This window comes from Lithobates pipiens, unplaced genomic scaffold (genome assembly GCF_037356315.1).
Source record: "Lithobates pipiens isolate NorthernLeopardFrog02 unplaced genomic scaffold, aLitPip1_a1.2 Scaffold_22, whole genome shotgun sequence".
Lineage (NCBI taxonomy): Eukaryota > Metazoa > Chordata > Amphibia > Anura > Ranidae > Lithobates > Lithobates pipiens.
Genome location: NW_027507784.1, coordinates 243,433,099 through 243,451,792, shown reverse-complemented (window position 1 = coordinate 243,451,792; position 18,694 = coordinate 243,433,099). Strand labels below are relative to the sequence as shown.

The window sequence follows — 18,694 nt, the reverse complement described above, 5'->3', positions numbered from 1 at the left end:
TATGTAATAAATACTCTAAATCGAACAAATAAAAACATTGCAAATAAGACAAAGCTATCCTGGAAGATTCCAGGAAACGTATACCCCAGACAACCCTTTTCCACAGTTTTCTAAGACAGCATGGCAGAAAAAAAGTTTCTTTGGGAACTATTAAGCACTTTCCTGACAAATCTGGCAGACAATGAAGTGCAGACAAAAATGGCAAAGAACAGTTACAAAAATAAATATCACATCACTGTCCTGAAAAAGTAATATAGGTCAGCTTATGGGTACATGGATGTGGTGGACGCATTCATTTACGTTATCCTGGCTTTTTCCCTTATTTTTCAGTAGGTTGACAACACATACTTACCATACCTTATCTATGAAGCACCAGTGTTGTCACACTAGGGCAGCATTACAGAATCTCTCTCCATACCGTCCTCTCCATAACATGTTTTTAAAGTTTGAAAAGGTGATTTTAGAAAACCCTGAAGCACCCACAAAAGATCCCATTTTGGAAAGTTGCAAAAGGCAGGTGTGGCTTCCTAGAGAGGGACCAATTCTGAAGTGGATCTTTTGGAAGTCTTAATTCGAGAAACATTGAAAGAGCAACTCATTTTAAAGCAGTAGTAAAAACAAAAAAACATAGCACCCTTGGTAGTTCGGCCAAATCGCGGGCCTGTTGTGCAGGGACTTCTTTAAGGGCCTGTCTAAACTGGTCCCTTTAGGGACTGACAGGCTGAGTAACTGCACCTGCCGAAGAAAAACTTAACAGAAATTCCAATCTTTTATCAGTTGGACCTTTAAGCATCTGTGCATTGTCTACTGGGCAAGTTAGGCTATTATTCACACTGGAAATCGCAGCGTCAACTGCTGGTACCTTCCAGCTTTAGGTGAATTTCTCCTCCGTGGGATAGAGTGCTGTGAATCTCTTCGGAGGGAGATCTAATGATGTACTTACAGGAAACGCATGAAAAACCTAAAGAAGAAACAAAACTATCAGCTGACTCTGCTAGAGGTTGCTTGCAAGAGGCGCGAACCATCTCTGTAAAAGGTTGTACCAGCAATCTCTCAGATTGCAAGGCTGAAAAAGGTTCATCTACAGTAGTTTCCTCCACAGAGGAGTAATCGGTTTTTCTTTCTTCCTGATCTCCTGAGGGTAACACCTTATCCTCTACCCACCGTTCCCTTAAAACAAACTTCAGTTGTACCTCCCTCCCCCAGGAGGGAAATGTTCAGGATGAGGACCGACCTGGTTTTTGAGACCACACATGTGCTGTTTTAGCTGGGACTTCTGAGCCAACTTAGAAGCAACGTACTAAGGTATGCATTTACTCCCTCTAGTGGAGATTTTATGGCATGACCTTTTTACTTTAAGAAAAAAGCATAGGTGGACTTTTTACAGTTCCTACGCTTCTTCCCTTACCTCGCTGCAGGATACTGCTGTAATAGACAGATTCAAACTTAACCCATCACGGTGGGCTGCGTTAGCAAACCTTCAAAGGACCGGGTTCGTATTATAGGTGGTCCACTACCTTGGACCTGTATAGCACCTTTTTAGGAAAAACTTTCGGTAATGTAGCATGAACAAAAAAGTCCTGGGTCCTGGGGTCCAGCCCTCAAAGAGAGGCATTACAGGCAAAACCTCGTTCTTACGAGAGGCCCAGGAACCAACCACTTTGGCCTTAGTGGCACTTTGGATGGATCCAGTCTATGGAGGCTGTTTAAATCCAGATCCCTCCAGCTTGGAGCTCTGCACTTGTGACCAACACCTTAGACACTGGCGAAAAAACTGAGGTACGCCTGGTAGGAGGAGGGGTTATATAGGGAGGCAACTTCCTGTTTAGGGTGTGCCAGTGTCCATCACCTGAAGGTGGCTATAACCCACATAGTAATTACTATGCTGCTCTGTGTCCCATGATGTACAATAAAGAAAAGTTTGATCTTGTTTGATCTCGTCTTCTCCAATCCTCCCTTTCTTATACTGTCCCCAACCCATCTCCTGATAGTACAGAGCCTTGGGGGCACTCTGCACATGCTCAGTTTGGTGTGTATTGCTAGAGTTTTTTTTTTTTCTCTTGGGAGGGTGCATGTGATCTGCATAGGCACAATTAGCACTGCCCAGACAGGCGGTCAGGGGCCCTGCAGCCTCAAAGGACAGTCAGAGGATAGTGAAATCTCCTACATGCTTTACCCAGTGCTCAGCCAGACAGATAGAAGTCACAAGATTGCTACGTACTGCTACATCTTTGGCTGTAAAGGACAGGAGGGTTTAATTTGGCGTTAAGGCTGTCAGCAGATTAGCCTCTACAAGTTAGCAGTGACTAAAAACGGAAAGAAAGTGAAGTAAGCCTGTGCAGAGCAGGGTGAGATAGTGTATTGCTGGATTTTAAACAGTATATGCACTTTTAATATTTTACATAGCTATATCTGCAAAAGCGACCAGCCTGAAATGATCTAGCAGGACTTAATTTTCTAAATAAAAGTTCCACTTTTAAAAAATGTGCAAAATGTGTTGTAGTGTCCATTTTAATTCAAAAGTAAGGGCAACAAGTAGGGATGCACCGAAATTTCGGCTGCCGAAACATATCGGCCGATAATGGAGCCAAAAATGGAGTGGGGCCTGGTCGGGGCTCCGCCCCCACCCCTGGTGCCGCTCATCATGGGGGGTGTCCTATAGCACAGGAGAGCCGCCTCCGCCGCCTGTTTGATCACAGCGCTGGGAACATCACAGCTTTAAGAGTGGTTGTAAACCCTTACAACACACTTTGACCTACAGGTAAGCCTAGATTAAGGCTTACCTGTAGGTCCAAGAAATCTCTCCTAAACCTATACGGTTTAGGAGATATTTGCCCGTAGACAGCGGCGCGCAGGCGCACTGAGCGCGGCATCTTCAACAACGGAGCTGCCGCGTGTCGGCTCCCGTGCGCATGCGTGGGAGTGACGTCATCGCGGCTTTCGCCGAATGACAGCGGCGGAGCTGCGAGACCCCACCGAGAAGATGGATGCGCCGGACTACAGGGGGCAGCGGTGACTTCGCTGGCTCCTGTGTCAGGTAAGTGACACATAATGGACTACTATGCGATGCATAGTAGTCCATTATGCTTTGCCTTTGCATGGGAATGAAAGAGGAAGTAAACCCATCAGGGTTTACTTCCTCTTAGATTTCAATAGCTGTGTGTTCCCGGCCGCGCCGTCACATACAGCCCCTCCCCCTTGTCTGGGGAACTTTGATAGACAGATGACCAGTCCCAGGATTGGACGGGTGATCTGTCTATCAAAGTGCCCGGACAAGAGGGAGGGACTGTATGTGACGGCACGGCCGGGAACACACAGCTATTGAAATGAAAGCTGTGATGTTCCCAGTGCTGTAATCAAACAGGCGGCGGAAGTGGCTCTGCTCTCTTCCCTTCAGTGGCTGGCTGCAAAATGGAGGCACACTCTGGTTGGCTGGAACAAACCCCTTTGTAGTCTGCAAAGGATGATGGTGGGTGGGATTGAATACATCCTAATTAGCATGCATCATTCAAAAAAATGGAAAGCCCTCCATATACACCATACACAGCCTATTGGGTAAAGCTAGCTGTGCTGCTGCTGGGAGGAATGAAGAGATGGCCTTGGTACACACTAGCGCCACACGAAAGTAATTTGACTTCCTGCGCCACTATCACACAGAAAATGTGTAATTTTTCTTGCAGATTGCCCTGCATTCGGAAACAAGCAGATGTGAACAAACGGTAACCCAAGCATGACGTGCTTTTTCAAAATAAACAGCAGAAGCACACATTTTCTGTGCGGGTTGCCACTCGTTTGCAAAAAATGCGCAGATGTGAATGCAGCCCATTTCGTAGTACAAGCATGATGCACATTACTACAGGTTCCCAAAACAAAATGGCAAAAACATGCATTTTCTTGTGGCTTGCGTGCATTTGGAAACACGCAGATGTGAAGAATAGTAATGCAAGCACACTGCACAATTTCTAAACACTCAGAAAAGCATACATTTTCTTTCAGGTTGCTGTGCATTTAGAAACGCACAGATGCAAACGAATTGTAACGCAAGCACGATGAGCATTGACGTGCGTTTTTGAAAAGCATGGCATGGTGTGCATTTTCTTGTGGGTTGCCATGCATTCAGAAACATGCAGATTCAAAATAACGGTAACGCAAGCGTGCCATGTGTTTTCTTGTGGATTTCGGTGCTGCGTGTTTTTGATATGCATGGCAAAGCGTGCATTTTTTTTTTTATAGCAGGTATCATGCGTTTGGAAACAGACAGACGCAAACAAATGGTAACGCAAATGTGATGCGCACTGCTACACATTTTTGTAACACACGGCAAAGCATGCATTTTCTTGCGGGATGTCATGCATTCAGAAACGCACAGATGAGAACGCAGCCTAAATGGAAAGTGTGACGTAAATTGCTGCGCATTTTAGAAAGGCACAGCAAATCGTGCGTTTTCTGTTCCGGTTACCAAGCATTTACCAACATGCAGATGCAAACCCAGCCTATGTGGCACCGTGAGAGCCAAGCGTGTTTGGTGGGTATTGCCATGGGTTTTTTCTGTGGAGCATTGCATGAGCAGGCATTCCATCAGATGTTATGCTGATTATTTGAACCTGTGTTGTTGAGTTATATGTAAAGTGTGTAATTTACATAAGACAATCATAAGTGGTAGCATTCCTTTTTGGTATTGCTGCAGTTCTGTTTATTTACAGTTACCATGTGTAGTTAAGGAAGTTGTTAATAAACAGGGAATTCTGAGTAGAATTTTCCCAGGAAGTGAGCCAGCCACAATTTTTACAAGACCTGCCTTTCTCAATCCATCGCCATCATCCCTTAGAGAACTTAAAAAGTACGTTTTTACTATCTGATCCTATATTGTATATTGTCGTTTCTGCAATGTATGCTATATTGTATGCAATATTGTACTTATTGAGGTCTATTTCTCTGTTATTTTGTAGTTTCACCTGGCTTGTTCTAATAAAACAGAGATCAAAGAAATATGGTATCAGAAGCTATGGAGATAAGGTTTAGCTATATGTCCTTGAGACAGAACAGACATGCATGAGTGCCCTCTTAGCATACGGCGATGGGAGAACAGGAGGATCAGCTCTGCTCTCTGAAAAACCATTACACAGAGCAGGGAAGTAGGAAGTTTGTTTTGTTTTAATTTAAAAATTGCCTTTAGAATCAACTTTCTCACTAAAGTGTCACTTCCTGCTTCTTGCCTATTCACTGCACAGAGGAATGGAGTGTGGGCAGAGATAACACAATTCTATTGCTTCCCCAATCACCGCCCACCACCCACCACCCACATCAACTTCCGCAGCTGCTCCAAGTGACTCCCATAGCCGGCCCTTAAACTAGAGGCTCAAAGCATGCTGGGACATGTATCAGGACTGGCAAAAGTAGGAAACAGGAAGTCAGAATTCAGAAATTCAGGCAGGAGTGACATCACATACACAGAAACCTGCTGTATACAGCTAGAGGTAAGATATATACACACACACACACACACACAGATTATTGGAGCTGTGATTCCTTTATATGCACAGTGTATCCATTAAGAAAAAGCTGGAGTAATTCTTTAAGGTTTTTGATTTCCTTTTTTTTTTTTTTTTAAATCACCCTTCATCAGCTTAGCTGGATAAATAAATTGACACATTCACCCTTACCTTTCCTCCAGCAGAGCGAGATGGCACATAATATTGAGAAGGGACAGATGCAGAGGGCAGACAAAATTCGAATGCCCCGTACAGACGATCTGAAATTTTGCCAGCAAAAGTCCGATGTGAGCTTTTGGTCAGAAATTCCAACTATGTGTATGCTCCATCTGACTTTTGCTGGCAGAAGTCCCACCAGAAAAAGATTGAGAGCAGATTTCTCAATTTTTCGGTCAGAAAAAGTTCTGATCGGAAATTCCGATCGTCTGTACCAATTCCGACTCGCAAAATTCCTACGCATGCTTGGAAACAATTTGGCGCATGCTCTGAAGCAATGAACTTAAATTTTCTCGGCCCGTCATAGTGTTGTTCAACACAGTGTTCTTGGCGGTCGAACGTTCAGAGAGCTTGTGTGATCGTGTGTATGCAAGCCAAGCTTGAGCGGAATTCCGTTGGAAAAAAATCACCCAAGATTTTTCCAACGGAAACTCTGCCCGTGTGTACGGGGCATTATAGTGTGCATAACTAGCCCATAACATCTCCTATAAAAAGGAATCTACACAACAAAATATCCCAGAGAATTAATTCATTCTTGAAAAAGAGTTTAAAATCCATCTAAACCCAAGAAAAAAAAAAAAAATTATAGTATTGTAGCTTACTGGTGCTTAGATGTGGTGGCTTTATTCGTCACTTTTTTTGCTATACTTTATTGCATTTTTTGCTATATTTTAGCCTGATAATCCTGCAGTTGTGTCTTGTTACAACCACCATACTGAACACTGTTGTCACCTTAGGACACGGAGTGTGTGAGGACTACATAACACTTCCTCCTTTTCTCCATAACAAGGGGAAGCGTTTTGTAATTCACAGAAATTGCTGGGAACAATTCCAACTGATAAAATATATATATATATATATATATATATATATATATATATATATTTTATTTTTTTTTTTTTTTTTTTTAACAATTTAACTTTTTTTTGGCTCTTGTCAAACAGATATGTGAAAAGTGGTTGTAAAACTAGTTACACCACTTACCTACATTTAAGCCTATAATAATGCCACGTAAACTCAGACGGAGTTCCGACCAAACGGACTTGCCCACACACGATTGGACCAAAGTATGTTAGTTTTGAACGCAATGACGTACGACGGGACTAAAAAAGGGAAGCTCAATAGCCAGTAGCTGCCCTTGCATCGCATTTGGTCCATCGGACCAGCAAACAGACAAACGGTTTTCCCAATAGAAATTGATTCTGTCGGAAAGATTTAAAGCATGTTCTATTTCTATGTCAGTCTGAAAAAAAAAAAAAAAAACTGATTATCACACACACACACACAATCGGAATATCATTCCATCATACTTTTTCTGCTGGAAAGTACGATCGTGTGTGCGTCATAAGGCTTACCTGTTGGTACTGGAAATATCTCCTAAACCTGCATGGTTTAGGAGATACTTACCATATACGCTTGCGCCGTCATCTACGCATGCGCACTTATTCAAGGGGATCATGCCATAATCGACAGCGGCATCACGCGACTCCGGCCAGTCAGAGTCGGAGTCCATTGCCCCGGAAGGAAGAGGGGCGAAGATGGATGTGGCCACCAGCGCAGACATCCCGGGCTTCGTTTGCAGGTAAGTGCAACATAATGGGCTAGTATGTGGTGCATACTAGCCCATTATGATTTTACTTTGCAGGGGGGAAAAAAAGATGAAGTAAAACCCATCACAAGCACAAAGGACTAATGCTGGGTACACAAAGTCGAAATTTTGGCCAGCAAAAGACAGATGAGAGCTTTTCGTTGGAAATTACGATCGTGTGTATGCAATTCTGACGCGCAAAAACTCACGCATGCTCAGATTCAACTACCAGATGGAAACTATTGGCTACTGAACTTCCCTTTTCTAGTCCCGTTGTACGTCGCCGCGTTCTTGACGGTCAGAATTTGGTGTGCCCGTTTGTATACAAGACAGCTTGAGCGAAATCTCTTCGGATTTCCATCGGGAGAAACCATCAGAGCTTTTTCCGACCAAAATTCCGATTGTGTGTACGCAGCATAAGAAACATGAAATGTTTAGCCATGCTGCCTTATTTTTGCCAAGACCAGACTAAGGGTAAAAAGGAGAATTCGACAAAGTTAAAGTGCAAAGCCCAAACACAGAATAGGTAGGATACAAATGATATCACTAAACCGCTTCCTAAGCATCCAAACCAATAACAAACTATTAAGGAGTTAGTGCCTTCCCTCACAAATGCTGTGATTGCATTGGCTTCCACGTTGACCCAATGCTGGGAAAGTGTACTGGCAAGCAAGTCTTAAACTCGCACACTAATGTTCCTAAAGTAGGAAGCAGCTCACCTATGCCTCTGGTGCCATGTTAGCCTAGGGATGGCTACTGCAAAGTGTGACTGAAGCAAGGGTGTCAACACGGCTGCCTCTCACTATATACCCAAGTCCAGGCTGAGGACTAATAAAGAGGTTACAGAATTTCTCAACAACGGTCTCACCCTAAAAGATCTATAAAACACCAAGAACGTACGGAGCTGTTCTAACATTGGTTAGGACCACCAAGCTAACCAAGGACATTTGGCAGCACCTACAATCCTACCCCTCAAATACTAAGGTAGGCCACACAAGGAAAACAAAAAATGATGGCAGGAAACAAATAGTACCCACCAAGAATGGGAAAGGTAGTTGCTATGTCAAGGCTACAAGGGATATCTAGCCCAAACCAATAATTTCTCAGGCAGTGACTCTGAATGTATTCTCTTTTATAGCTAGGGAGCCTTTTGCTTCTGGATACCAGTGGAAGAAACCACTTCTCACCAATGTGCTGTCCTCAAAGTGCATCGCCAGTGTGTTAGTGAAGTAAATATAGTTTGTTTGGACCAGCTTGGTCCAAATAAACTATTTAAACTTCACTAGAGATACAGCTACTCTCAACACTGTATGAACTGTACATAGCCTCAGCTACATACAATATACAGCGCTGTGTTCTGGCAGTGGGATGGCAACTTCTTATCCCATTACCAGAACAAAATCGCGTGGGGTTGAGCGTCACTCAATCCTTCACAGGGAGCTTTGCATTCCATGAATGAATACAAAGTTTCATAAGACAAGCATTTGGCGCAAATCAAAGATATTAGGTTCCCACTTGAAAAAAAGGAGTCTATAAGGTTACATATGGTGAGTGCAGGGAATGCACTACTTTGTCCAGACCAAAAAAAGGAGGGAATAAATGTTCTTTAGTTCATGGAGAGGGGGAGGGGAAAAAGGGATGGGGAGGGGGGGATGGATCCGCATGCAGGGCTGCCACCTTAAAAGAGCTGAAACTTGAGCTCCTGGATTGCTGTAGATAGAGAAAAAAGGAGAGAAAGGGGCGCCTCTGGGTGCAGATTTTTTTAAAAGGTTTTATTTTCAGTGTAAAAAAAATAAAATTTTGCACTCACATTTAGTAGGCAAAAAGTAAGCATTAAACACCAGGGGTCATCTGGTATATCTGATTTTTGGGACGTCAGCCAGTGGTCCGGTCCACATCTGTCATCTCATCGCGTTGTTCCTGTTCCTCTCACATGCTGTCCACTGCAGGTGTTTTGTATGAAGCAGCCGGCTTGTGGTGGACACGAGATGTGCGGTCTTCAAAACGAGGCTTGGGAGGCAGAGACGACCAGGGCGCGGGGCTGTGACGTCAGCGGGTATGCGACGAGTTTCTTGAGCGTGCGGGTCGAGATTGTCGGACGACCGCGCTCTTTCATCAGGCAGAATCAGAGTCTGATTCTGCCTGATGAAAGAGCGCGGTCGTGGACCGGACCACTGGCTGACGTCCCAAAAATCAGATATACCAGATGACCCCTGGTGTTTAATGCTTACTTTTTGCCTACTAAATGTGAGTGCAAAATTTTATTTTTTTTACACTGAAAATAAAACCTTTTAAAAAAAATCTGCACCCAGAGGCACCCCTTTCTCTCCTTTTTCTCCTTTATCTATCGAATACAAAGTTTCCCCTGAAAGGCTAAGGCAGAGACACGGGTGAATGACATCACAATCTCTGACTCAGCCATTCAGAGGCAGCTTTTATTTGTTCATAGAATACAAAACTCCCTGTTAAAGGCCAAGCGTCTTTAACCACTTTCAGACCAGACCATTTTGCTGGCTTAAGACCAGACCACTTTTTGCGATTGCAGTCATGTGACGTAGCGCCCAAACAAAATTAACGTCCTTTTTTCCCCACAAATAGAGCTTTCTTTTGGTGGTATTTGATCACCCCTGCGGTTTTTATTTTTTGCGCTATAAAACAAAAAAAAAGCAACAATATTGAAAAAAAAAAAAAAAAAAAAAAAAAAACACGCATTATTTTTTTTTAATTTTGCTATAATAAATATCCCTCATAATAAAAAAAAAAAAAAAAAAATTATATATATCAGTATAGGCAGATACGTATTCTTCTACATATTTTTTGTAAAAAAAATAATAATAATAATAATAATAATAATAATAAATCGCAATAAGCGATTATTGATTGGTTTGCGGAAAATTTATAGCTTTTACAAAATAGGGGATAGTTTTATGACATTTTTATTAATAGTTTTTTTTTTTACTAGCAATGGTGGCGATCAGCGATTTTTTTATTGTGACTGCGACATTATGGCGGACACATCGGACATTTGACACATTTTTGGGACCATTGTCATTTATACAGCAATCAGTGCTATACAAATGTACAGATTATGGGTAAATTACACTGGCAGTGAAGGGGTTAACCAGGGAGTGGCAGTGAAGGGGTTAAGTGTCTTCTAGGGGCGTGTTACTAACTGTGGGGGGCTGGGCTGTGTGTTAGTGAACACTGATCTCTGCTCCAATCACAGGGAGCAGATATCAGTGTCACTTGTTGCTAGGCAGAACGGGGAGATGCTGTTTACATTGGCATCTCCCCGTTCAGCCTCCCCATGAGACGATCGGGGGTCCCGACCGGCAGCGTGCATGCGAAGGCAGGGCAGCAATTTCAACTGGACATACCTGTACGCCAGTTTGCCTGCCCGTGCCATTCTGCTGACGTACATAGTCGTGCACTGGTCGGGAACTGGTTAAGCCTGACTCCATTTTGAGTGGATAGGGAGGTGAGGAGTGGACAGGGAGGTTCCCAGCCCAGTGGCGAAACACAGTGCTGTATAAAGTGTGTAGCTGAGGCTATATACAGTTTCCACAGAACCGTTGCATCTCTTAGGCTGGCCATACATTAAACAATTTTCTTATTCAATTTCCTTTAGATTTACCTTTAACTATGTAGTGCAAGGGCCTATCTGACTGCACACAAATTGAAAGGGTTTAGGTCTGACCTCATTATATGGCTTTGGTAAATCTAAAGGAAAATTGTACAAGAAAATTGTATAATGTATGGCCAGCCTTGGTGAAGTAAATAGTTCATTTTGATCAGGTTGGTCGAAACAAACGATTTAAAAACTTCACTAAAGCTACTGATCAGCTTTAAAGGACTAGGATGAAAACGTTACCTACATAGTCCAAAAAGACTTTTGGTATATATTTATCATCAATTACCAGAGACTGCAGCACATAGATGTAGAACCTCCTGCATTTATTCAGCACAAAGGAATTTGTGTTCCTATGACCAAGCAAAAATATTTAATACTAATTATAAGCAGAAAGAGGTGGTGCGGCATCCTATGATAGACTGCTATCAAATTCACTCATCCTACAAAAGGGCATAGTCAAAACAATCCTCCCACCAATGGAGATTAATGTAAGAACGCAACAGAATGGTGGACAGATGAGGCTTTCCAGATTAGCCAAAATATGATGATCCACTTCGGTAAACCTCCTCCCTAAAGTGCACAAGCATGCTGGGTTTGGATACAGAATGAACTATTACGCATTGTGTTCATCAAGTTAATTTTTATCAGTTACAAAACTATGTTCTGAATATTTACTTTGTCTATAAATTATATACATCTGCATATTTTTATTACCTGTATGTTATAAGATCCTCTTCTTGCCTGGAAGCAGAACCGTCCTTGAGTGTCTGACTCTGTAAGAAGAACCGATGTTCTCTCTTTGTCTTGAGGAGTCATAGTAACTTTATATTTACTCATCGATTTCATACCTTCCGGAAAGTGTGTAATAGAGATATCACCACATACACTAAATCTGTAAACAAACGTAAAAATTTGGTTTTTAATGCTGTTCTCTGGATGAGATGTGCATATAGGGATTTGTTTATGGAGGTTTTCATCATTGAATACAATAGACTTGTGCCTTTATTTTACTTTGTAAAAAAAAAAAAAAAAAAAAAAAAGAGTTGAACAGTAAATAACAAATCCAGGACATATCTGTAAATCATCCCTGAAATGGCGTGACCAGGTCTAAGATAGAAATCATATACAACTATAACAAAAGATAACACAGGGCTAATGACTGTACATTTACAGATTTGGTGTGCAATTTTCTGTAGGCAACAGGTTCCTAAGCAGCTCAAACTTACCTAGCTGCTATAATATCTGCCAACTGAGGAGTGTTTGGCGCAATCTTCACAGTGAGTGTGTCAAAGAAGATATGGTCTTTCTTTGCGTCAATACTATATGTTCCTGCAGTCATGTTTTCCAGGCGGAAGGATCCGTCAGCATTGGTTGTAACTGTAAATAAATAAAAAAAAATAAAAAAAAAATTGTTTAACTACTACTCAGTGTTCAGTACTTCAAAAAACTAACCAGGCTAAAATAAAAAGAAAAGAATCAGCTTTTACCGGAAAACTATATTAGCGGTAAAAATGATTTACAGACAAACGCCAGCTGGAGGTTTAAAAAAATAAATTAAAAAAAATTACATCAGCAAAAGAAAGGACCGATGAAACTAAAAAAGAAGGGTAAAAAGACTTGTCCATGTTAGGCTCCCCCCCACAGCACCCCGTGAAATGCTTAGCCGAGCTTGATCTAGATCCAGTACTGAGCCCTCTACTACAGCAGCACTACTCTTCTCTCCCCTCTCTCTCAGTGAGCCATTGGCTCCTGCTGCTGTCAATAAAATCCTGTAAGCAAAGAGCGGGGAGAAGTAGTGAGGCCGCACAAGTGCCCCATAGCAATCGGCTTACTATGGGGCACTTGGAAGACAGGAGTGCTGGAGGGGAAAGAAGAGGCGAACTGAGGCTACTCTGTGCAAAACCATTGCAGAGCAGGCAAGTATTACATATTATTTTAGAAAAGAAACCCTTTACAATCACTTGAAGTATAAAATACCCACCGATATCCTTTGCACAAGGTCTACACAGGACTGCACAGTGTGTGAGAAGATAAACCGCATCCGCGGCTTGAGGATCATCTTCTCTGCCAGTTTTTACACCCCCCCAATCCAGGTGTGTTGGTCATCTCGGCCGCCCCAGCTGAACCAGGCTCCCCAGTGTGGGGATAAATCGCATTCCACGCTAGCTGTCAGGTGGCTTGCCTGCATGCATCCTTCTCCGGTTCACCACCCAGCCCACTGTCTCCCCCCTGATCCATGCAGAGTTTTTCAGATTTTTTGACTGGCTGAACTTGCATTTTTTTTGTACAGAAAAATCCACAAAAACATATTTCATATCAGCACTTACAGGAAAAAGTGTAACATCTATCGCATGTCTAGGGCCTACCTTTCATCTGGTTGTTCAATGTGACAACTGCATCCGCTACGCCTTCACCTTCTGGTCCATTTAAAACTCGACCAGTAACAGAGAAACCCATTACATGAAAAACAGGCTGGAATGGTAGGAATGGCAAAGGGGAAAATATTATCCTAATCAGCCAGCGGATAAACAGAATTGTATTTAAATGAAACGGAACAAAAATGTACCATCTTTAATAAGCAATGCAGGAAAATTTAAATTATTGCAACTTACTGATTCAGCTGCTATTTAAAATTATTTGCACTTCACGCATTTTTATTACAATTATATTCTGTTATCGCTTTACCTCTAATCGGAGGCTGTCATGTTCCACAGTGAAATCCAGTCTGGATGGAGCAACATCAAAAGTAATTCTCTCCCCTCTGTAAAATGGGATCTGCAGAATAGAAGAATATGCTTTGAGAACGTATATTAAATAAATGTATAATAATAATAATAATAATAATAATAATAATAATAATAATAATAATAATAATAATAATAATAATAATAATAATAATAATAATAATAAATATATATATATATATATATATATATATATATATATATATATATATACATATACATATATATATATATACATATACACACACACACATACACACACACACACACACACACACACACACACACACACACACACACTTGACAAATTTGCTTAGAATCTAGGAGCCAGCTGAAAAAGTTAGGAGCCAGTTATTTAAATCCTCTGCCCAACGCCCAGAACTGCATGTCTGGGGCATCGGACAATAAGCAATAAGAATTGCTCATGATTGATGCCAAGAGAAAGACAATATAAAAAAAAAAAAAACACTTGTTATAAGATTTTGAAAATAAGTTTTTCTTCTGCTTCACTAATGTGCTTTGAAAGGCTGCACTAATGGGGTGGCATTGAGGTTGGAACTGATGGGAACTGGCAGGTGGCACCAACTGGCAGGTGGCACCAACTGGCAGGTGGCACTGCTTGGCACTGGCAGATGGCATTTGTAGATGGCACTAACTGGCATTGGCAGGTGGCACTGACATTGGCAGGTGGCACTGGCAGGTAGCACTGCTTGGCACTGGCAGGTAGCATTAACTTGCAGATGGCATTGGCAGGTGGCACTAGTTGGCATTGGCAGTTGGCACTGGCAGGTGGCACAGGTTGGCACTGATTGGCAAGTGGCACTGGCAGGTGGCACTAACTGGCATTGGCAGGTTTCACAGCCGATAGTGTAACTGTGAAACTGAATGCTCCCTGCAGTGCTGCACTGTGTGAAACTGTATGGAGAGAGAGAAGCTGACACATTCAACGTGATGTCAGAGGTGGCCCACCCCGACATTCAGCCTCAATTATGACAGCTCAGAGAGAAGTCAGAAAACAAGATCGAGTATACTTTGGATATGACGTGTCGTTGTGGTTCAATCATGTCACAGAGAGTTTCAAAAGGAGTGAGCGATCTGGAGAAATCATGTTGCTTCTGATGATGGGTCAGAAAATGTCTTATTTGAAAATACACCCATTGTGGAAAGGGGCGCCTTAAGTCACAGCTTGTGGTTTCTGAAAGCGTTAAAAGATGTCCATTTGCGAAGAAATCTCGGGAAAGTATGTCTGGGTATGGCCATATATTTTTGAGAAAAGCGGCAGATTGACCAATTGGGAAGTCTGGATTATGTCGGATTGGGGTCAGGGGACTACGGTGTGAAGAAACATGATGCGTTTGGCAAGATGTTCAGAACACTTGTAAAGTACTGGAGATTAACGGAGGTCGTTGGCATATCTGGGGGGACCCTTTGTCTTAAATTGTATTGTATTGTCTAGTCCATCGTTGTAAAGCGCTGCGTAAACTGTCGGCACTATATAAATCCTGAATAATAATAAATAGACATATATATATATATATATATATATATATATATATATATATATATATATATATATATATATATATATATATATATATATATATATATATATATATATTACACACACACGCATACACACACACGCATACACACACACTTTTCCTCTTTTCAAACTTCTAGTCTGAACGTCACCGTCAACATGTAAAATATTTATATTTCTGTGCTGTCATGCATTCCCCTATTCCAGTGATGGTGAACCTTGGGACCCCAGATGTTTTGGAACTACATTTCCCATGATACTCTGCGGTGTATTTGAGCATCATGGGAAATGTAGTTCCAAAACATCTGGGGTGTCAAGGTTCGCAAATCACTGCCCTATGCATTCTGCCTACATTACCTGAAAATCTCTCCCCCCAAATTCAATCATATATAAAATATTTAAAGTTTAAAATTAGTTGCTGATAGAGCACTTCATGCTGGCCCCTTTCACAGGTATAGCTTTGGAAAACAAAAAGGAGACACAAAGTTAAATATACAAGGATAGTGTCTGGACTTATCTCCCTGATATTCTCCAATTTCTTCCTTGGCATCAGCAGTTGTAAACCTGAGCACTGTTGGCTACTACAGTTTTCCCCTCTAAGCCCAAGTTCACACTAATGCGGTGCATGAAACCTTGCGATTCGTGTGTATTTCTTGAACTACAGTCATACAATACTGCCCTTCAGAGCCACAGCAGGTGTCAGTGCAGTCTTAACAGCACCCCAAACACAGGTCGCAAACTTTGTGCGTTTGTCTGCAGCGAACCGTACCATATCACATAAAAGTACTACGCAATCCGGTTGCAGTGTGATTCCAAAATTGGTGCATGCATAACTTTGATGCGAAGCAGTGTTATTTGAGCCCATTCAAAATTAATGGGCTCAAATCGCACTACACTTAATCGCACGTGAATTGTGGTTCCTGTGTGATTTACATGTGGTGTGAACCAAGACATACAATCAAGGCTGGAATTGAACATATTTTAATTACAAAAAGTAACATTGTTTTTGAAACTAAGGCAGCCCAAACGACCAGCGCGTTGAAAAAAAGATCAGATTTTCCATTCACACATTCAAAGTGGATGGGGGAAAAAATAAATAAAAAAAAAAAAAATTAAATAAAATCACTCCCACTGATTGTATTCTGATGGTGGGAAACCTTCCCCACTATCTGAATACAATGATCAGTGCTTCCTGTTATAGCCAGCCGCACTGATCGATCCTGGAAAACCTGACAAGCTGCACTGATCGATCCAGTAAAACCAGACAGGCAAAGTGTGCCCTGCCCAGCACAGATTAACGCATAGTGGTGTGAACAGGCCCTAAAAACTTCAGTAAATCTCCAAATCTGGGAACTCCACATGAAACCACTACAAAAAAAAATATATATATAATATATAATATATAATAAATAAATAGGTAGCTACTGAGCACCTACAGAGCTGCTGCTACAGTGAATATTTATATATGGCGGTCCAGTATGACATCAGGCTATACATCAAGTGCTGGGGTGAAGCTCCAGGATTTGGTGTGAGGCATGACACTGCCAGCAGCTGATAATGCATGGAGGAAAGTGAAAGTACAAGTATGGTCATAATCTACACGCTAAAGCTTAGCACTACTTACCTACTACTACTAGAAAGTGCTGGAAGGGACTCAAACTACACCTCCCAACATTCCCACCACTTTTCCACTACAGTAAGGTCTTATCTGTGGTAGGCTCCCTGGCAGCCTGGTGGAAAGGTTAATCATACAGTGTTGGGCAGTATCCGCCTTTGGTGGGTAGTTTTACATCTGCTATACAGTATATGTGTGGTTCTAAATACAAAGAGATTCATGTGTGTTTCTCTAGAGGCCTATACCACATTGCATCACACTGTAGTCCGAGATAGCTTAACACAGGTGGCAACAGGAATTCAAGAAGGCGGAAGAAGCATTATGACCGCAAAAGGGGAAGTAAAACAAAAATAATCAGTCTTGGAACTTAACTAGAAAAGGGTAAAAATCTATGACTTTGCAATTATTAAATGAGCAAAAAGACCCATAAGCATTATCCAGAGCTATAGAATAGGATTTATTTTTGGTGTCAAGAAGATTGTCAGCTTCAGAGTCTTGATCCAGCAGAGTTTGAAAGAAATGTCCTACATCCTAAGTAAATCAAGCCAAATTTGTTCAACTCTGTAGGTACTTGCTGGTAGTCATCAACCCTTTGACCCTAGTAATAGGGGAACCCACATTTTACTCTTGGGGAATAGGAGGCGGCACACTCAGAAGAAGAACTAGGTACCAAAGGAGTAAAGTCTTCCTCCCTGGCTAATCCACTGTGGCAGGAGAAACTCGGTTTAGGAGCACAATTTGACACTGCAGATAACCAGGGAAAATCCTCTAAAACTAGCCAGTGAGTCCAACCATTAAATTTTTATTTATTTTTAAACAGAAATGAAGATGTCCTACCTTCTATGTCACTAAGCAAAAAAATTAAAAACCCTGCTTTCCTGTGCAAAGGGACATAACACACACTCCAAGTATATGTTGTACTCTCAATTAAAACATTTTCAGAATAATAGAGGCAGGATTATTGTAATAATGCATAGCCCTTGGTAGCAAGTTTAGACACTAAAGCTTGCCATGGTAAGATCCAGCTAAGAAGGGATTAAAAATGACACCGGAGCTAAAATGCAGATGGTTCATCAGACAGGAAAAATCCTTATACTTACCACACTGTAATCCCCACTTGGTAGTGACAGGAATGTAAAAGATCCATCATCCTTAGACGTGACATGACACAGATAGGAAATCATCACATCTTTACCCTGAAAGCTCTCGACTGGTACTAGATTGCAGCCCAAAATATCCTAAAAAATAAAAAACTATGTAGGCAAAACCAGCAATTGTATATAGTTAATAAAAAAAAAAAAGTGTAGGTAAACATAACTAAATTAGCTATTAGCAAATATCATTAGACATGAAAAAGATGTTTGGATAAACTACAAAACATGTTTTAAACTTACAGAACAAGTGCAGATGAACGTAACTGACAGATACTAGCTATAATAATTTACCCAATTTATTATCTAAACGACTCTTCCACACTGACAAAAAAGGATAAAGAATGCAACTTGTTGCATCCTCAAAAAAACTGCAGGTGACAAAGGCTGAATAATCTGTACAAGGCTTTTTATAAATTATATGTAGACCAAAACAATCAAATCCTCTATAAGATCAAGTCCCTTTTCACACTGAGGCATTTTTTCCAGGCGCTTTTTGGATAAAGCCAGTAAAGCGACTGATAAAATGCGTCTCGAGCCTCCCCAGTGTGAAAGCCCAGCTTCGGCAGTGGCGGTTTATGGGCGCTTTTAACCCTTTCCTCAGCCTCTATAGGCCCAGGCTATAGTGTGAAGATGGGGCTCTTAACGCATGAATGTAACTTTTGAAATAAATTGCAATACTTTTCAGGCAATTTCAGTTTTAGGTTGACAATGCTC

The 18,694-nt window shown here is 41.5% G+C and overlaps 1 protein-coding gene across 1 annotated transcript in view; it reads right to left on the bottom strand.

The window, feature by feature from the left end:
• Nucleotides 1-18,694, bottom strand: part of LOC143924556 (BOS complex subunit NOMO3-like) — a 210,978-nt gene that overhangs the window by 155,950 nt on the left and 36,334 nt on the right. The window contains exons 8-12 of the mRNA XM_077448933.1: nt 17,927-18,064; nt 13,613-13,702; nt 13,294-13,399; nt 12,154-12,304; nt 11,642-11,819 (exon numbers count right to left, since the gene is read on the bottom strand). Of these exons, the coding sequence (XP_077305059.1) occupies nt 11,642-11,819; nt 12,154-12,304; nt 13,294-13,399; nt 13,613-13,702; nt 17,927-18,064 (663 nt within the window). The remainder of the gene's footprint in view (nt 1-11,641; nt 11,820-12,153; nt 12,305-13,293; nt 13,400-13,612; nt 13,703-17,926; nt 18,065-18,694) is intronic.